This window comes from Amblyomma americanum, chromosome 1 (genome assembly GCF_052857255.1).
Source record: "Amblyomma americanum isolate KBUSLIRL-KWMA chromosome 1, ASM5285725v1, whole genome shotgun sequence".
Taxonomy (NCBI): domain Eukaryota; kingdom Metazoa; phylum Arthropoda; class Arachnida; order Ixodida; family Ixodidae; genus Amblyomma; species Amblyomma americanum.
In genome coordinates, this window is record NC_135497.1 from 288,565,805 (window position 1) to 288,585,203 (window position 19,399).

At 46.9% G+C, this 19,399-nt stretch overlaps 1 protein-coding gene across 1 annotated transcript in view; it reads left to right on the forward strand.

The window, feature by feature from the left end:
- Positions 1-209: 209 nt before the first annotated feature.
- LOC144118738 (uncharacterized) overlaps positions 210-19,399 on the forward strand; it is a 71,658-nt gene continuing 52,468 nt past the window's right edge. Inside the window, exons 1-2 of the mRNA XM_077651585.1 lie at positions 210-296; positions 18,383-18,549. Of these exons, the coding sequence (XP_077507711.1) occupies positions 18,386-18,549 (164 nt within the window). The 5' untranslated portion in view covers positions 210-296; positions 18,383-18,385. The remainder of the gene's footprint in view (positions 297-18,382; positions 18,550-19,399) is intronic.

The window sequence follows — 19,399 nt, forward strand, 5'->3', positions numbered from 1 at the left end:
GGGTCCAGCGCCAGTAGTATTACAAGAAAAGTTGAAAACATTAAGCGCAACTTTAAACAAACAAATGTGTTAGCCAATTTTGTCTGACATGAGCGCCGAGTAAAGTTCCAATTTCGACTGTTGTCATAATTGTCACACAGCTAGCGCCGTTGCACAAGTCCCTGCAGAAGGAATTTTGGTGCGTTGTGCAGAGCCCACTGTTCGGTGTGTCCACTGAATGCGTTAGTGGGATTTATTCTCAACATCTTGTGTTGAGCTCGGCTTTCTGACGTTCGTTTGTTTTCGAGCATATCAAGGTAAGTGCTTCTTTATTGTCGTGCTTTTTCACGCGAGCATTAGATGAGAGCCCGTTCTACTGAATAGTACTTTCCGCGGCGTAGGTAGCCTCGGAACTGTTTGTGAAGTGGCCTGTGAAACGGTGATGCTTCGAGGAACTAGTTCATGTGCTTGTTTCCGAAGTGGTTTTGCCACTCAGCGATTCTCTTGTACCCGTTTACGAACCGTGTCCTAAGCGGGTGAAGAAACCCGTGTGGTCGGAATCCAGAGCCCTTCACTTCGGCGTTCCTCATACTCCAAAATTTGCAGCTTTGGGTAGTTAAACCCAACGTAGCATTCCGTAGCAGTTTCGAACGCGAGTTTTTGTGACACAGTTAACCCAAGCAAAGTGAGGTGAACTGAGGGACGAGTTGATAAGGTTTTTTTGCAATATCAGTGCAATATCGTGCATATCAGTGCGCCCAGGGCCGGAAGTACTACGGCAGGGCCTCACTCTTGGAGGGGCGGTTTGGAGGGGTATACTCTCACTTGAAAAGTGTATTTCTTGGACTTTTCGTCCAGTAAATGGGGTTAAACATCGTGTTCCTATGTCAGATTCCTCGCTTAGAAATACGGAAAGCGGGGTGCCCGCCCTGCCCGTGAAAAGTAGCCAAAGACAAAGAAAATGCAGTCAGTCGTTTACTTTCTTTTTTTTTCACTTCCTCCTTTATCCCTTCCTTACGGCGCAGTTCGGGTGTCCACTGAGAAATGTGAGAGAGTTACTGTGCAATTTCCATTCCTCAAAACAATTTTTCAGGTTCCAATTTTTCGTTTTGTTCCATTTCTCTCTGCAGTGTCGCTTTAGTAGCTTCGAGCTTTCCTTATAGGGCTTCATTTACGCTGCCCTTCCAGTGGCCGCGGTATTTTCGTCGCAACTAGGGTTTTAAGCACCGGTTTGGAGTGTAGCGTATAAGTATGGAAGCTTGTTGCGTGAAGCAAAGGTGTCGAGGGTGGTAATGATTAAGAAAGAATGTGGCCCACAACTCTAAGAATGAATTTCAAATGTCCTAACTGACTTGTGCTTCGAAATTGCACTGCACTGAGCCTATTTTGTTCCTACAATGTAAATAATCTTAGTCGCAAGTATTTTTGGCGCACCCACTGCTTACTGTGATTCGCTGTCACCCTTTCAACTGGTGGTTGTGGCTTATTTTAGCTAGTTCTAGCTTTATTCTCTAAAAATGGAAGCAACGCATTTAAATGATGTATACCTTCTCAAGCACTGGGAGTCATGCTAGTGTCCTGACCAGATGGAAGAGTTACCGTCGCTTAATTACTTCTGTCTAAGGCTACTCTCAATAAAAGCGGACGTTTCAAAAAGCTAGGAAAGTTATTTGTGCCCTGAGGCCTCTGGCTGGGCTGCACAGCCATTCTGTTCCTAATGGTGATCGCCATGTTCTTTTTGGTCTTGATGTTCGGAGTTTGAATCAAGTGGCAAGAAAAGATGGACTGGTTTCGATCCAATTTCCTTTGTACGAAATGCGACTTTACTGCCGGACAAAGTCACTATCCTCAATGAAATGTGGTTTTACCGCTTCAGACAAAATCAGGTAAAAACTAAACTGTTCAGCAAGAAATTATGATACACTTCTTGGAGGTATTTACTCAAGGAGCTATGATATTGTTTCGAGTTGAACACTACGCACTCAAAAAAAAATTATCTATTATTAAAGTTATGTCCAGTTCTAAGAGGAACTGGCACTTTTCGGTACCAGTGAACGTGACCCATCGGTTCGTAATGTAATGACAATGAAAACAAAATTGTGCAGCAACAAACCTTTGTGCACTTTGTAACGGTATATACAGTCGTATATAATACGAGAATGAATCTGTAAAGGTCTCTTAAAGGAAGACTTCCAGCCCACGACATGGAACTATTGTCACAACATTGTGATCAGTTGCCTTGCACCTGCCATGGTAACTACCAGTTATAAGTAAGCAGGAGAGAGGCAGTTGGTCACGATGGTGTGACAACAGGTCCATGCCGTCAGATGGAGTTACTTTTGAGGTGTCCATACTGCTTCAGTTTTGAGTTGTATCTAACTATAGAGCTTGTCTGGCCCGGAACTCGGCGGCATGCCCAGAGCAGCGCTAGAAAATTTTGTGTTTAGATTCATTTCCATGCACTATATTGATTCTACCCCTCCCTCGGCATTACTAGTGCCTGATTAAGGAGACATATGCATTTATTTTTTGCCGTTTTTTAACACATGCGCATATTTCTTTTTGTAGTTTGGTGCTGAACAGATCTGGCAATTATCTCGGAGAGGTACATAAGTGGCTGACTGGCTGTGGGCTTAGTTTGGCCCTTAACTGAAGTCCATCGTGCCCTCAAAAGTGTTTGTGTCCTTAAAATTTTCTTCGTTTCCCGTCAAAACAGTTTCTTTGACTGATTGAGCATTTTTTCCAAACGTTCAAATGTAATGGCTCCTGCTGGTTTGAAGTTTGAAGTTTATTTTCATTTCAAAAAGAAATGAGGGACCAGAGGCAAAAAGGGAAGGTGAATTCACTTGACGGCGCTCAGGCCCCACTACATGGCAAAACAGCAAGATGGAAGTAACATTTGGTGCACTTACAATTTAGGCAGTACATCCCAGTACATTTGCCGACATTTTAGCTCTTACTACGCATAGTTTAGTCTTTTTGTTGTTAAAGATAAAGGCACAATATGAATGACAAACATAATCAGCGAATAATAGCAATTATACATAGCAACAAACCCGCAAAAATTCCAAAAGACACAGGAGAAACACACCTCATGAAAAGCAGAAAAAATTACATTTGCGAGAGAAAGAATGAATGTATTCTTTCCTTATTTACATTTTCAATATTAACTTTATTTTCGCGAAAATAGTTTAACAGAGTGGGAAGAGTACATGCAAGCATTTGCTGGCCAAACGTCGTTCTTGTGAAGCGTACCGCCCAGTTATGAACAGAACGCGAAGGATATGTTCGTGTAAGTGTTGTTAGATTGGCGATCGAAAGCATTGTACTCTCAGAGGTAGTTATGTGCTGTTTGTAGCGAACTGCTAAGTGATGTGAGTAGAGATAGTGCACTGACATTACTTAAAATTCTGAAAAAGCGTCGCAGTATGGGTGTAGTAGTTTTTTCCAGCTATATGGCGTATAGCCTTTTTTATAGTGCATATATTTGATTTATTATTTGTTTGTGTAGTTTGTAGTTGTACCCCATACAAGGAAACAATAGTTTAGTTGAGACAAGAATAATGCATTATATATATGTAGCTTAATTTTCGGCGGTAGGAAAAAATGGAGTTTTGCTAAAATACCTACTGTTTTTGACAGGCATGAAATTATTTCATTTATGTGACTATCCCAGGACATATTTTTGTTGAAATAAAACCAAGTGTTTTCATTTCATCAACAACTTCAATAGGAGCATGGTCAAAAATTAGATTAATATTTGAGGGCATGATAGGCATCGGAGACTGCCTTGTGGAAAAAAGCACGGCTTTTGTTTTGGTTATATTTATCTACAGTGAATTAAGTTTGCTCCAAGCGCTTAAATTTTCCAATGAGTGATTAATGTTATATACAAGTTGGCTGTGACCATTGTTTCGAAATAAAGGTTTTGTGTCATCAGCGTATATTATATATTCTGGCTTTGTACTAATGTTTACAATGTCACTGACATAGGTAGATAGATAGATAGATAGATAGATAGATAGATAGATAGATAGATAGATAGATAGATAGATAGATAGATAGATAGATAGATAGATAGATAGATAGGTAGATAGATAGATAGATAGATAGATAGATAGATAGATAGATAGATAAAGAGGAGGAGGGAAAGACAGGGATGTAAAAGTTAAAAAATAGGGGTCCTAGGATGTTTCCTTGAGGCACGCCTGTATTAACACGCTTAGAAGGAAGATTTTCGCTTATTACAACTTTTTGTGTGCGATGCTCCAGGTACGAACGTATTAAGTCCAGGGGTATACCTAGAATTCCATACTGTGACATTCCTTGTGTGCTACGAGGTACATTCCTTGTGTGTGCTACGAGGTACATTCCTTGTGTGTGCTACGAGGTACATTCTTTGTGTGTGCTACGAGGATCCACGTTCGACGGCGCGGCGTAGACGGAGACCCAGATGACAGGCATCATCAATTACCCAGCCATGCTCGTTGAGAGTGACAACCAGAACGAAGTGGTTTAAGCCCAACCGGACCCAACCGGACCCGCCGCCGCCGCCGCGGGGAAACAGGCTTTATCCTCCCCAATTGGCGTGGCGGTTTCAGGGGCGGCCCTCCCGGGCACATTCCAGGACAAGGGAACTGTCAGCGATCCAGAGCGCGCCGTACCACAGCCGACGCTATGCGCTACCGCGAAGACAACATTCTTTCCCTCGGACTCAACACGTGAAGGGGGCGAGACAATAAGCGCGGTGGTATGTTTGTGCGCCCAAGTGAAAGCCCTAGCCCCCCCTCCTTCCCCTCTGGCGTGGGCGTCCTCACCCTAGGGAGTATGGAGAAGAGGATATAAAAATCGAGAAGCAGTACGGAAGACGCTCGCTCAGGACGACATCGTTCGCCAAGAGGGCCTTCAGCGCCGAAGCCCGACGGCGTGCAGCTTCTGCCAGCAACCGCTCGAGCCCAACTCCGGAGCCACTCCATCGCCCCCATGAAGTCGTCGGCACGTAAGCTCGGACGCCCCAGCCTCTGAATCTTAATCATGTATGATTATTGAATATATCTGTTTGTTTAAACTGAGCCATACGGTGTATCTTTGCCTCTCCGTCCCGTGTGGACCTGCGCATTATGGGGGTCATCACACTGATGTCAGAAGTGGGGTCTCAAAAGCAAATGTCCTCTGAATGCTGCGACATTCATGACTTCAAAATTGTAATCAAAAGGGAATCACGGGACTGATTGTGGGACTTTTACCCCCATTTGAGAGGCTTGAGGCACCGGAGGGCTTGAAAAAAAAAATGTCTTTATCTGAGGGAGCTCCCACTCCACAGCCGTCGCTCGGAGCAAGCATGCTGGCATTAGGAAGCGTCATTCCGACGTTTACAGGAGATAAGACAGGGGTTCCAATCTGCGATTTCTTTTCCATGCTAGAAGAGATTGAGAAAATGGGGGGATGGTCCGATGCTCAAATGCTGGGAATGGCGAGGTGTAAGATGGCAGGAGCTGCTCATGATTTTGCATGGCGAGACGAAAAAGTAAAATCCACAAAATCATTTGCGGAATTTAAGAAGCTCGCGTTTGAGCATTTCGACACTGAACCACGTCACGTGCGGGTACAGAGGTTCCGTGACGCCGGACAGATGGTAGGGGAGGACGTGCGAACATTTGCGTCGCGGCTTCAGCGCCTAGCACGCGATACGTTAAGCAGGGAGGAGGAAGGAGACCAGCTAAGGAAGAAATACGCGGAGGATCTACTTAAAGAGGAAATGACCGCTTTGTTCGTGGCTGGTCTGCAAGACCCCGTGCGCCGGTTCGTGCTCTCGCGCAAGCCGAGCAATTTCGACCAAGCCGTGGAGGCCGCATTGGATGAGGAACGAAATGAGGCGTTAACGACAGCCGCAGCGAGAGTACGCGTCATAGAGAGAGCGGTGCTCAACCCTGAGGTTGCTCTCTTGACAGAGCGGTTAGATCGCTTGGAACAGCTGCTATCTCAGCAGGTAGAACGCCAGGTTGAAGCGCGCACTCAACAGCGCCCATTCGCTGGAAACCGGAGACCGCCACAAAGCTACAGGCGCGGTATGCGAGATTTTGAAGAAATCGTATGCTTCGCTTGCCAGGGTCGCGGACACATCGCCAGGTTCTGCCAAAACGTGCGCCGTGGGGAGCCACAAAGAGAAGCAGGCGAGACACGCCCTAAGCAAGCCTACAGCGGGGCTCCAGATACCGAGACAAAAAACTAGTTAGTCCTCCCCAGCCTGAGGAGCGTGGGGAGGGAGCAGTGGATGATGAGGTGGTGGTAGTTTGTGTGGCCGACGAGGCATGCCCTGTTGTGCGTTGCAAGTTAAATGGTTGTTGCATGGAATTGTTGATAGATACGGGGTCAAAGGTGACATTGCTTAAGGAGAGCAGTTTTAACACGCTTCGAAGGAAAGGGGACCGCGAGGTGTTGGAAGCGTCTGGTGGTATGGCAACCAAATTTGTAGGCATAACGGGGGATCCTCTTGGCATAAGTGGACTCTACCGGTTACACTTCTCTCTCGGCGGAATTGCATTGGAGCACCCCTGCTACGTATGCCCGGACACGGTGTCTCTGCCAAACGAAGTGTCAGGTATATTAGGGCAGGATTTTTTGAGAAAAGGGAAGGTAGTAGTCTCATTCTCTGAGGAAGAGGTTAATGCGGGCGGCTCAAAAGTTCCGTTTTTGAACAGGAGAGGGGCTGAGATTCGCATTACCGATATTGACACCCGTCAAACAGTGGGATCATTGGAGAAGGTATATTCGCGGGTTGCCGTCCGGCTGGTCGAGGAGGCGGTCGTCCTTCCTTGGTCGGAGCACATTTTGTACGCGTTTGTGCCTTCTGATGTAGAGAGCGGCGCCGTGGGAGTGCTTGAGCCGGTCGACTCTCTCAGCAATGGCCTGAAGGCAGCCGCGTGCCTCGTGACAGTTAATGACGCCCACAGAGTGCCCCTACGGGTGGTTAACTGTAGCCAGCAGCCACTGAGCCTTCCCAAGAACAAAACATTGGCTTTCTTCACCTCTGCGATAGAGCAACGTGAGCCCACCGATACGGTACTCGCAACTGTAGAGCATGCTAGTCCTTCGGCTGCTCCAAAGGTGTCGTTCGATCTTTCTCACGTAAAATCCAGGGAAAGGGAGGCTCTGGCTGGTTTGCTGAACGACTACTCGGAGGTATTCGCCGCGTCCAACCTGGATTTGGGCTGCTGTGGCGTTATAAAGCACAGGATAGAAACCGGCACTTCATCGCCCGTTTACCAGCGTGCGTACAGGATTCCTTACTCCCAACGTGAGGAGATGGAGCGGCAGGTGCAGGACCTGATTGATCGCGGCATTGTCGAACACTCAAAGTCACCCTGGGGAGCACCAGCACTATTGGTGGAAAAGCCAGATGGCTCGTATCGATTGGTAGTGGACTACCGCAAACTAAATGCCGTAACTCGCATCGATCCATACCCCATCCCCAATATACAGGAGACGCTTTCTCAGCTGGGCTCTGCCAGGTACTTCACGGTAGTGGACATGGCGGCGGGATTCTGGCAGATAGCAATGGATCCGGCAGATGCCGAGAAAACGGCATTCAACACGCCCTCAGGGCACTATGAATGGAAAAGAATGCCGATGGGTCTGGCCAACAGCCCTGCTGTCTGGCAGAGAACCGCTGATGTTATCCTGGCAGGTCTTCTGGGGAGGCTGTGCTTCGTGTATATGGATGACATTATCATATACAGTGACAGTTTTGATAACCATTTGCGCGATATTGAGCAGGTTTTGGTGCGACTAAGAGCAGCGGGTCTCAAGCTGAAGCCCTCTAAGTGCCAATTCCTCAAAAATGAGGTGAAATACCTCGGGCACGTTGTTTCAGCTGACGGCGTGCGACCGGACCCTGAGAAACTAAGGTGTGTCTCGGATTTTCCATCCCCGACTAGCGTCCGCCAGGTCCGGCAGTTTCTTGGCCTGATCGGTTACTACCGAAGGCACATAGAGGAGTTAGCCATGCTCGCTAAGCCGCTCACCACCTTAACAGCCAAAAATGTCGCCTTTCGCTGGGACGAAAACGCGGAGAATGCTTTTGGGGCCCTGAAAAGGAAGCTAATGAGTGCACCGCTGTTGCGCCACCCGGATTTTAGTTTGCCCTTCGTTATGGCCACAGATGCGTCAAAGTTCGCAGTTGGTGCCGTGCTATCTCAGGTTATCGAGGGCAAAGAACATCCCGTTGCTTTTGCTAGCCGACAGCTGAGCCCCACAGAGCAAAAGTACGGAGCTACGGAAAGGGAGTGCCTCGCCGTTGTCTGGGCAGTAAAGCACTTCAGATGCTACCTTTACGGCCGCAAATTCAATCTAGTCACAGACTGCCATCCTCTGAAATGGGTGATGAGTGTCAGGGACCCTAGCTCGCGACTCGCTAGATGGAATCTACACCTGCAGGAATACTGCTTTGAAGTTGAGCACAAGTCAGGAAAGACACATCTGAATGCTGATGCACTCAGCCGCACAGCTGCCGTGGCAGCTATAGATGAGTTTGTCCCCGTAGTCGACCCCGCCGAATTACGCACAGAGCAGTGCAAAGATCCTGCCCTGAAGCGAATAATCGAAAGCTTAGAGGGCGCACCGTCTCACCCTGAACAGCTAGGTTATTTCATTGGCAAAGACGGCACCCTGTGTCGGCGCACGAGGCCAACCAGGAAAGGGAGACCAGAGAAAACCGCTTGGGAGAGAGTCGTCATACCTCGGTCGTGGACAGAAAGGGTTCTTCGCGCGTTTCACGATGCGCCATGCGCCGGTCATTTTGGCGTAGCGAAGACACGCAGGCGTGTGGAGCGTTTGTACTTTTGGAGTGGCATGCGACAGGATGTTAGAGACTACTGTGCGAAGTGTCATTCCTGTCTCGAAAGAAAAACACGCAAGGGACGAAGACCAGCTCCAATTCAGCCGTTCCCTGAGGTTTCGGCTCCCTTCGAGCGGACAGGTATGGACATAATGGGCCCCTTGCCCACGACCACTTCCGGAAACAAGTACATTTTAGTATTTGTCAATCACCTTTCAAAATACGCGGAAGCGGTAGCACTCCCAGATCAGAAGGCAGACACGGTTGCAAGAGCATTTGTCGAACAGATCGTGCTCCGACATGGACCCCCGAGGCAACTCTTGACAGATCGAGGAACGAACTTCGTGTCGCAGCTAATGAGGAGAGTTTGCGAGCTGCTTAAGATCGCTAAGAAGCAGACAACACCGTACCATCCGGCTTGCAACGGCGCGGTGGAGCGACTGAACCAAACCGTGGCCGGGTTCCTGTCGCATTTTGTTTCGCGCGACCAGCGGGACTGGGACTTGTGGCTCCCGTATGCAATGTTTGCCTACAATTTCGCAGCACACGAGAGCACGGGCGAATCGCCATTCTTTCTTCTCTACGGCCGAGACCCGGACCAGCCTAGTGAAGTGCCAGAGGGCCCCCGTCGTGTCCCATACGCTTCACTGGACGACTATAAGGTTGAGCTAGAATCGCGCTTGCAAGTGGCGAGGGACATCGCAAAGGAGTCCTTAAAGAAAGCGGCGAAGCGCAGGAAGGAGGTGCACGATCGCAGTGCTAGAGACGCGCCGTTTGATGTGGGGGACAGCGTGTACATTGAAAACTGCCAAAGGCAGATTGGGCTAGCTCGTAAGTTCCAGACGAAGTGGAGAGGACCGTGCGAGGTTGTCGAGAAGCTTTCTCCGGTAAACTTCAGAGTCCGAAACGTGAACCGGCGTTTGATAAGGATACACGCAAATCGCCTCAAGTCGGCACCGGTTCAGTATTCACGAAATGAGGAAAGGGAAAGCGCGGATTTTGATGGGGACAGAAGTGAAGCGGAGCGCGCAGATAGTTCGCAAGAAACGCCCTCTCCTGCATTTGTTCGGCAGGCGCCCGAGGTGACGGCCGGAATGCCACCGGATTTACTTCATGCATTGCTAGAAGAAGAAGCGCGCGAGGTTGCCGCGCAGATAACGCCAGGAGAGGCTCCTGCCACGAGCCCTCGCGAGTCCCAAAGCAGACAAAGGGGCACAGACTTACTTAGTATGACTCATGAAGGCCGATATCCGCTGCGAAATCGGAAAGCTAAGTCGGACTAATGGCGTAAACAGAGCGGAGTTGTGAACTGGTTAGAATTGTGTAATGCCGCAGCTCATAACATTGCTATGTGCTTATGTGTTAAGTTATCGGAGTTGGTAGTTAAACCTTTCTGTCATTAAGTAACACCTTCACAGGAGAGCATGCGGAGCGCATGCAGAACCTGCCCTACTTCCTTTCGTTATCTATATTTTTGTCTGTGCCGTGATCGTGCTAGAAGTGGGAGCTCCTTTGTTACTGTGGTAAATTTATTTCGTCCAGTTTGGACTAGAAAGGAGAGGCTTGGGTGCTGAGTTTCATGTTTATCTGTAAAAGAAGATCAGTGCTGCCCCTGGAGACGCCAGTTATGACAGCGGAGGCATATGGTGTTGTGCAGTGGTGTTGAGTGCAGCGAAAAGTGTTTTGTCGGACGCACTGTGCGAGGCGATTCAGAAAGACAAGGGGAGCTGCGTGGACTCAAATGTTCGGAGAACATTCTTCTGGAGGGTGAGCGAGTGTGACATTCCTTGTGTGCTACGAGGTACATTCCTTGTGCGTGCTACGAGGTACATTCCTTGTGTGTGCTACGAGGTACATTCTTTGTGTGTGCTACGAGGGTCCACGTTCGACGGCGCGGCGTAGACGGAGACCAAGATGACAGGCATCATCAATTACCCAGCCATGCTCGTTGAGAGTGACAACCAGAACGAAGTGGTTTAAGCCCAACCGGACCCAACCGGACCCGCCGCCGCCGCCGCGGGGAAACAGGCTTTATCCTCCCCAATTGGCGTGGCGGTTTTAGGGGCGGCCCTCCCGGGCACATTCCAGGACAAGGGAACTGTCAGCGATCCAGAGCGCGCCGTACCACAGCCGACGCTATGCGCTACCGCGAAGACAACATTCTTTCCCTCGGACTCAACACGTGAAGGGGGCGAGACAATAAGTGCGGTGGTATGTTTGTGCGCCCAAGTGAAAGCCCTAGCCCCCCCTCCTTCCCCTCCGGCGTGGGCGTCCTCACCCTAGGGAGTGTGGAGAAGAGGATATAAAAATCGAGAAGCAGTACGGAAGACTCTCGCTCAGGACGACATCGTTCGCCAAGAGGGCCTTCAGCGCCGAAGCCCGACGGCGTGCAGCTTCTGCCAGCAACCGCTCGAGCCCAACTCCGGAGCCACTCCATCGCCCCCATGAAGTCGTCGGCACGTAAGCTCGGACGCCCCAGCCTCTGAATCTTAATCATGTATGATTATTGAATATATCTGTTTGTTTAAACTGAGCCATACGGTGTCTCTTTGCCTCTCCGTCCCGTGTGGACCTGCGCATTATGGGGGTCATCACAATACGTTTCTAACTTTTTTAGTAAAGCCTGATGATTTAAGCGGTCGAACGCTTTGAAGTAGTCAATGTGTACACCAGCAACCATCTTTTGTTTTCAAATCCTTTCAGAATAAACTCTTTCTCTGCCTGGAGGGCAGTTCAGAGGATAGGCCTCTACGAAAGCCATATTGTGCGGAACTAAATGTTTCGAAGTAAAGATCTAGTGTGATGTCTTTTCAAAGTAAAAAATGAACTAGAAGTACCAAAAGGGTCTATGGTTAGGGAAGTTTATAATACTTTTATGCATATGTTCAGATCTTGGTTCGTTCAGAATATATTTCCTCAAGACCAACAGTAACAATGCACACAATTGCAGGTAACCATCTGTGAGCAGTATTTAAACGTTAACAGAACAAGGAGGTCAGCACACAAATGCGCTATTGTTACCAAGAAGCAAGTTTCATTGACACTATAGACACAGCCTCCTGAGAGGGCCTATTGAATTCAGATGTAGGTTCATAACACAAATGAAACTTAAAGAGATCAGTCTCAAGTTGATTTCGTCTACCTGATGTGACTGTCTCTTTTCGCTGATTGATTATAGGGCCTGAACGAGTATTGGTCATGGTCAACGGCAGTTTTCATTGAAAAATGTTGTGAAAGAATTTAAACTTCTACCTACTTGAAATGGCATGTTCTGGTTATTTCGTACCTAATTACTCTGGTTATTTTGGAGGCTATCGTGACATGGCGACACTACGATTTTAAACTGCATTGTAGCATTTACCCGAGAAATTTTGTTCGCCTCTGTAATTTGCACATTGGTATTTTGTGTTGAAGAGCACATATTCCTCTTTCTCGAGGCCTGGGTCTACATTTTAGGGAAGGAAATGTTTGTATCAAAATAAAATAATGGGCAGCGCCTTTGATGGGCGCGGCGGATGTGAGCAAAGCCTGACGACTGCACAGTGCGCTACAAACGGCAACTTTTGTATTTTTCTCAGCATAAAAAAATTAAACACTGGTTTTTGAGGAAAGGAAAATGAAGCAGTAATTGCCTCTCATCTCGTTGCACACCCGAACACCTTAGGAGAAGGGAGGAAGGTGGGAGTGAAAGAACAAGGAGAGGAAGTGGTGGCATAGTGGAGGACTGTGGAAAAATTTCGATCACCTGGGGATCGTTAACATGAACCGACATGGTATAGGACACGGGTGCCTTCGCCTTTCGCCCCAATGGAAGCACGCCATCGCCATTTTGGTCGAAACTGTTCTGGAGCCCTCCACTGCGGCACCTCTTCCTTTCTTCTCAACTGACTCTTCTTTCCTCCCTTCCCATCCCCATTCACTTCTGTGTCACTGTTTTCAGATGTTTCTTCGTCTGATTCCTGCTTTTTACAGCTGTAACACATCCAGTGGTCGATTTGGCGAAGTGCCATGTTTTTGAAGGCCTTTTTAGTCATTCCTGCACATTTATCTGTGTGGTATACTTTCTTACGTTTAGCACATTTTATAGTCTCTTGACCTTTCTCAAGCAACATTGAACATTTCGTGCAATCTCGCGATGGCATGGTTCGATACATGAATGCAGTCCAGTGGAGCCAAGAAAAACGTCCGATCCCAGCCGACAGACCTCTCACCTAGAAGTAAGCAGCAAGGTCAGCACGTTTCTCGGTGCCCCACCGCACTGCACGCCAGCATCGTTTGGTTCCTCGTTTTGTAGGCTCTGGCTCCTTCCTGGCTCCTGACGTCATCGCTGCCGTTGGACATCAAGCAACGATGTTATCGCTGTTATCGCTGATCTGACATACATGATCGTGTTGAAACGAGCGCATGAAAGGCGCGGCCGCACGTGAGAAACAGGTTTCCTCCATATGCACAGTAGTGCAGACGCATATACAATCTTCAGAGGAGCTGTCAGCCTTCCACCTGCCTGACCAATTGGTGTCTTTAGCGCCGCTGTGCGACCGCGTTGTCCAATTACTCAGGAGAAGGTTGGGTTCTTGTGGATCCGCTAAGACTTATTGAGAGAATCGTCGCTATCGGCCGGCTTAGGTGTGTCACATTCTGTCAAGGGTGTAGGACCTCAACTTCCACTCTTGCTGCTCAACTTGCCTGATAATCTGTCGTAGCATTTTAAATAGAGTTTTTGGCTCAAACGCTTATCAAAATCTAGCCTAAATGTAACGCACTCAGAAGAGAAGTTTTGATGCGTTGCTAATCCCGGATGTAATCACAAAAAGATGGCAGAAGTAATTCTCGGCAAGGGGATTCAAACAGCTATGCCAGGCAATCAAATGCGCAGTGCTAGTATTCAATTGCACGGCAGAACCGATGAGAATGGAAATATTTTACTAAGGTCTTATCGATTCTCATAAAACGTTTCATATTTGCCTCTAAATGGCATCCCCCCAGACATATCTACTACATGAAAATTTTGGCGAGTTACGACACCACCGGTTCCTGAGCATCCGCAGGGACATCCCCGCAAGGGGATGATGGTGAGCAGTGCGTCACCACGGAACCGAGCACCCGCGCTTAGCCTTGAGCTTAGCCGCGCCTTTTACAATCCTCCCAATTATCTCACTTTCCAATTCCTTTCACAGAACTCTCCTGTGTCCTATTGATTTCTAGGTTCCTCGTTTTTTTCTCTGGCTGTACCGCAGTGGTTTGAGCTTCCGCCTCACATGCGGGAGGTATGGGGTCCGATCCCAAGTGTCGCCGGGCACCCACTGGCGATACAATTAGTACAAGCTTTCTCCTGCCTGGTGCTCGGCTTCTTTCAGATGAAGTGCTTGCTTGGGAAATAGGTGATTGACCCCTATCATGCACGAAATTAAAAAAACAATTACGAAAAAATGATTTTATTGAGTTTTATAATAAACACATTCCTTTATACCCAACGTTACTCTTGGGAGAAAAAGCAATGGTGGACATATCCTGTGTGTTTAGGTTTTTAAGATAAACAGGTTTCCTCAACAAACTAAATTTTTACTCAGTGCTTCACTTCATTTTTTGATACTTCGGCCACCTTATCAATCTTGGGAAGAAGGCTGAGGTTCTGTTGACTTGTTGGGAGGCTCAGCATCCTCGCCCAGCCAAGGATGCCTGCTGAGGTTACTCGACCTTCTTTAAACCTTTTAATATTAGCCATTCATATAGTTCCCTTCTTTCTTCACCACTAGGTAATACAAAATAATGTTTTAGGCCCTCTACACTACCGATAATTCGTATTTCTAAAAATCTGCAGAAAACAATTTTCCTATACCTTGGGTTTGGCGCATGATTGCCTGAGTTGCTTATGTTCCATAAAACCCAACACAACAACCGTAGGTGTCACCTCTTAACCGCACGATACACGTTAAGGAATCTCAGGTGGTCGAAATTTCCGAAGCCCTTCACTACGGCGTCTCTCATAGCCTGAGTCGCTTTGGGACGTTAAACTCCCATAAACTAGAGAACAAAAACTGCTTAACATTAGTTGATGTAGGCACAGTCACTCTCAATGAGGCCCTAGGGTTTAGTGATAATGAAGGCAATGCAAATGAACCTGCTGCAGACGTTGGTAGAAAAAAACAGTTATGCCGTTACATCACTCCTCGCCTTTAAGATACGAATCTTTCAAGGTCAGTATCTCAAAATTAGGACAGTGCAAAAGTCGATAGAATTTGCTTGGAATTTCTGAATATATTTTTATATTTGAGACCTCTTAAAAAAATGTAAAGAAAATTCAGGGTGGTTGGGGGTACCTTCCATCATCCTATTTCAAAGAGGTCCTACCGTGTGTCCATCTTTATATAATTGGGCACTGTGAAAGAAAGGAGTCGTACTTGTCCGCTGTGGAGCGAAGGACTTCACCAGTGCCCTCCATGTGTTGGTCTCGTTTTCTCAGCTATTACCACCTTGTCCCAGCAAACCTCCATATCTCTGCCTGTCTTTCTACTGGCTGTGGCCACGTTTTGCTTTCCCTGCAATCCCCTTGATTTACCAAACAGGCCATTGGTGATCTGCATCGCATGCTTGCCCAAATCATTTCTTCCACCGAAATTCTCCTAGGATGTCACTTCCTTGAATTTATTCTCTACTTGACATTTCTTTCGGTCTCTCAGGGATATCCCTGCCATTTTTCTTTCCTTAGGGCACTGGGCTGTCTTCTGTTTATTTTCAAACTTTTTCTTAAGCCTGCAAGTTCCCACGTCATAGGTCAATTTAATTAGGTGAAGGACATTTGAAGCCCCGCACATTGCTGCTCATGACACTTGTCATAAAGCTGTGGTAGAGCTTCATGTGCCACATGAACCACGTTGTTTAGAGTGCACAGCTTTCGATCCGTGTAGAGTTCAGGGCTATCAGGCTGATACTTTACCACGTGGCCTAGGCATAGCTCAGTGACCTGAGCAATAGTTTACTGCTTTGCTTCTTTACTTATTTGTGCACCCTCAGGCTCATGAACATGAGAGACGGGAACGGGTACAGGCGTACAAAGAAGAACAACAGGAAAAAAAAAAGAACGGAGCTGGTGTTAACAAACGGTTACAGAAGCGCCTGCTTATACAGTCCTAGCTATGGCGTTCTTGAAAAGCTGGTAATCTTTGTTGCTGTCGTTGCGGGAAGGTGATTCGACTCTTCTGCTGTGCGAGGTAAAAACAACTGAACGAAAGCCTTAGTTCCGCAAAAAGGGACATCGACTTTGAAGGGATTATCTAATCGCGATGATAAATTTTGTGGAGGAGATATAAATTCACCGCGCAAGTATGGATGATGAAAAAGTTTTTGGAAAAGACAGATACAAAACATTTTCTGACGTGAGGCTAAGGATAGTAGATTAAGGCATGATATCATTGAATATATGCTGTTGGTCCTGTTATAGTTAGAAAAAATAAAGCAGGCGCAAATATTTTGAGCCATTTTTAATGAATATATTAGGTTTTCTTGTTGGGGGTCCCAGATAGGTGCAGCGTATTATAGTTTCCGACGTATTAGCGTTTTGTACTATAGCAGTTTTAGGGATGAAGGCGCTTTAGAGAAATTACGACGGATGTAACCCAGCATGCCATTAGCATTATTAGTTATGTATGTAATATGTAGAGACCAAGTAATGTGTACACCAAGGTACTTGTACGAAAGCACCGACTTTAAGATGACATTATTTAAGGAGTAAGCAAAGGCATTATTGCAAGTTCTAGACACGCGAAGGGATATACCTTTTTTGATGTTTAGATCCATTAGCCATGTTGGACACCACGAAGAGATGCAGCATTCAGATCAGTTTGGAGGACAGCCACTTCATCGCTGCTTGTAATTTACCAGAAAACAACACAATCATCGGCAAATAAATGCATATGAAAGCAAACAGAAGAAGGCAAATCGTAAATATAAGTTTGAAAAAAAAAGAGGACGAAGGACTGTGCCTTCTGGAACGCCGGAATAAATAGGGCTTGAATGAGAGCCTAGATTACTAGTTGACACGTATTGTGAACCGTCACTCAGAAAGCATTCAATCCAACTTAGAAGTTTGGGGTCCATGTTCATGAGACGTAGTTAATAAATTAACAATTTATGACGCATTTTATCGAAAGCTTTGGAATAGTCAAGAAAAAACAATCTGCCGTTGAGCGGCTAAAAAATGATGTTTAGCTTATGGGTGACCAAAGCAAGTTGAGTCTCGCAAGAATACGTGTTCAGAAAACCATGCTGCGAGCTTGTGAAAGAAAAAAAATTTGACTCGAGGAAGTCAGCGAGACACGAGTGAAGGATATGTTCTAGTATTTTGCACGGGACGTTGGTTACTGAAATAGGTCGGTAATTAAAGGGAGAATGCTTGTTGTCAGATTTAAAGAGTGGAATCACTATTCCGACTTTCCAGTGAATATACAAGGGTACCTCGCAAAAACTTCACCGTAATTTGGTCACAATCATGAGCTGAGATGAGTCGGAGTAATTTGATTAGAGCTTCGGCACCACTGGGCTCAATTCTAAGGGGGAATATTTCATTGTAGTCGTAACAGGGTGCCGTGGGGAGCGAAACATTGAAGCTACTGAAAAGTTTCGGGTAAACACTTCGTTAACAACGGACGCGATCTGATCGCACGGCATATGATTTCCTGAGTTGTTCACAGGGGCTATGGTAGCATCATCTTTTTGGATAATCGCGCGCCAGAATTTCTTTGTGTCATTTGTTAACATTGATGGAAGCGTATGGCGTAAAATTTCTCCCTCACGTTCTTTAGCTCCGACACATGCTCGCTGTGCACCGATTTTTAAGCGTCCCAACGGGCCTCATTTGAAAACATCTTGGCTGGGTTGTAGAAACGCCTCTTTTTGTTTAATAGGCGCCTTAAGGGAGCATTATACCAAGGATCGTGTGGTTTGTTTGGTACAGAGCGAATAGAAAGGTACTTGTTAGTTGGGCAAGAACTTTTTCTATTAACATTGCGCAATTCGTTTCAACTCTACGTGTACGGGCGTCGAAGTCCTAAAAAAAGTTGAGGAAGGAACATAATTCGTTGTTAATTGCGTCAAAGTGTGCGTAACTGTAATCACGGATAGTGACTGGATAGCATGATACCGCTTTTTGCCGCTGCATTCTTCCTATGAGGGCTCGGATAATAAAAGTTGGCATCCATATTTGTTGCACTATCGTCCGGTTTCATTGTCAGTATCAGTGGACGCCCGTGAGCGCCATGAAGTGTAACTTGTTGAGAAATTCAAATGTGTGTGTTAGCCATCTTTGCCACTCCACGTGGAATGCCCTTTTCTTGAAAGCTTCCCATATTCGACCTTGTGTCTCCAGTTTCGCTTTCATTTTTGCGCGTGACATGCGTGACCAAATTTACGTAACTATTTGTTTTCCATTCACACTATAATTGAGAGTACAGTGCTTGTCCTTCACTTGGTGCTGTGTGCCCTCATTGTTCATGCGCTGTTTATCAGGATGAGTTATCCGGCTCAGCTGGCATGCGCTTCACCGTTTGACCCTCTTGATGTGCTCTGCAGGAAATGAGCCAGCATGGCTCAATGGCAGGAGGCGAGAATAAGCGGGCCTCGGAGAAGGCGGCTGTAACCGTGGCCAGCACGGTTAAAGCCGTGGCCAGCCGTGGCAAGGCTGTAGCCTTGGCAGGCCGCAATGACAAGCTTGCCCGTGTGCCGAAGACCGCAATCAGGTGAGTATAATGCTCTGCTTATTTTGCCAAAACTAAGCTGTCACTTCCCTTTTTCCTCTCCCTGAACGCAGGATTAAGATGCCTGGAGACGGAACTCAAAAGTCAGCCGTGTACTGTGCGATGTCGGTGCACATTACCCCTTTCAGGCATGATTTTTGTTTTCCGTCAAAATCAAATATTTTGCCATCTAAAAGTTATATTCAGGACTCAAGAAAGGTAGTTTTGTAAGCTTTCTAGTGCAAAATACGTGCGGGTAATTTTATGCAGGAATGTGCAAATTTTCCTACAATGTGCCATAATTAATAGTAACACAGAAATTTCAGCACATGTCAGGTATACAGCTAAAGGATTATACAATCATTTACTGTTCCAAAGATTCACATTATGCGTGAAATTGGGGGAGGGGAATGGTGTTATTACGGGCGGCAAAATCTGTCGGCGTGAAAATGATGGATAATGTGCTTCCCCACTTCGGGACCGCAGTGGTGGCCGAGTGGTTGAGCATCCGCCTTGCATGCGGGAGGTGTGGGGTTCGATCCCCAGTGCCGCGGTACGCCAACCGGTGATACATACAGTACAAGCTCTACCTTGGCCTTGTGCTCGGCTTATCTGGGGTCAAATGCTTGGAAAATGGGTCTTTAATTCCACCTTGAATAGTCGAAATCACCTTGTGCCATGGCGCTCTTTGGCCACAGATGCCCTTTGGCCTTAAAGGCCTGTATTCATTCTCATCAGCTTCCCCACTTCACCATTTTGTGAAATATTAAGGCGAAAGCCTTTATAGGCTCATCACTTGCCAGTAGAGGTGTTCGCAGAAGGGTGTCACACTATAGCTGTCAATCAAAAGCGG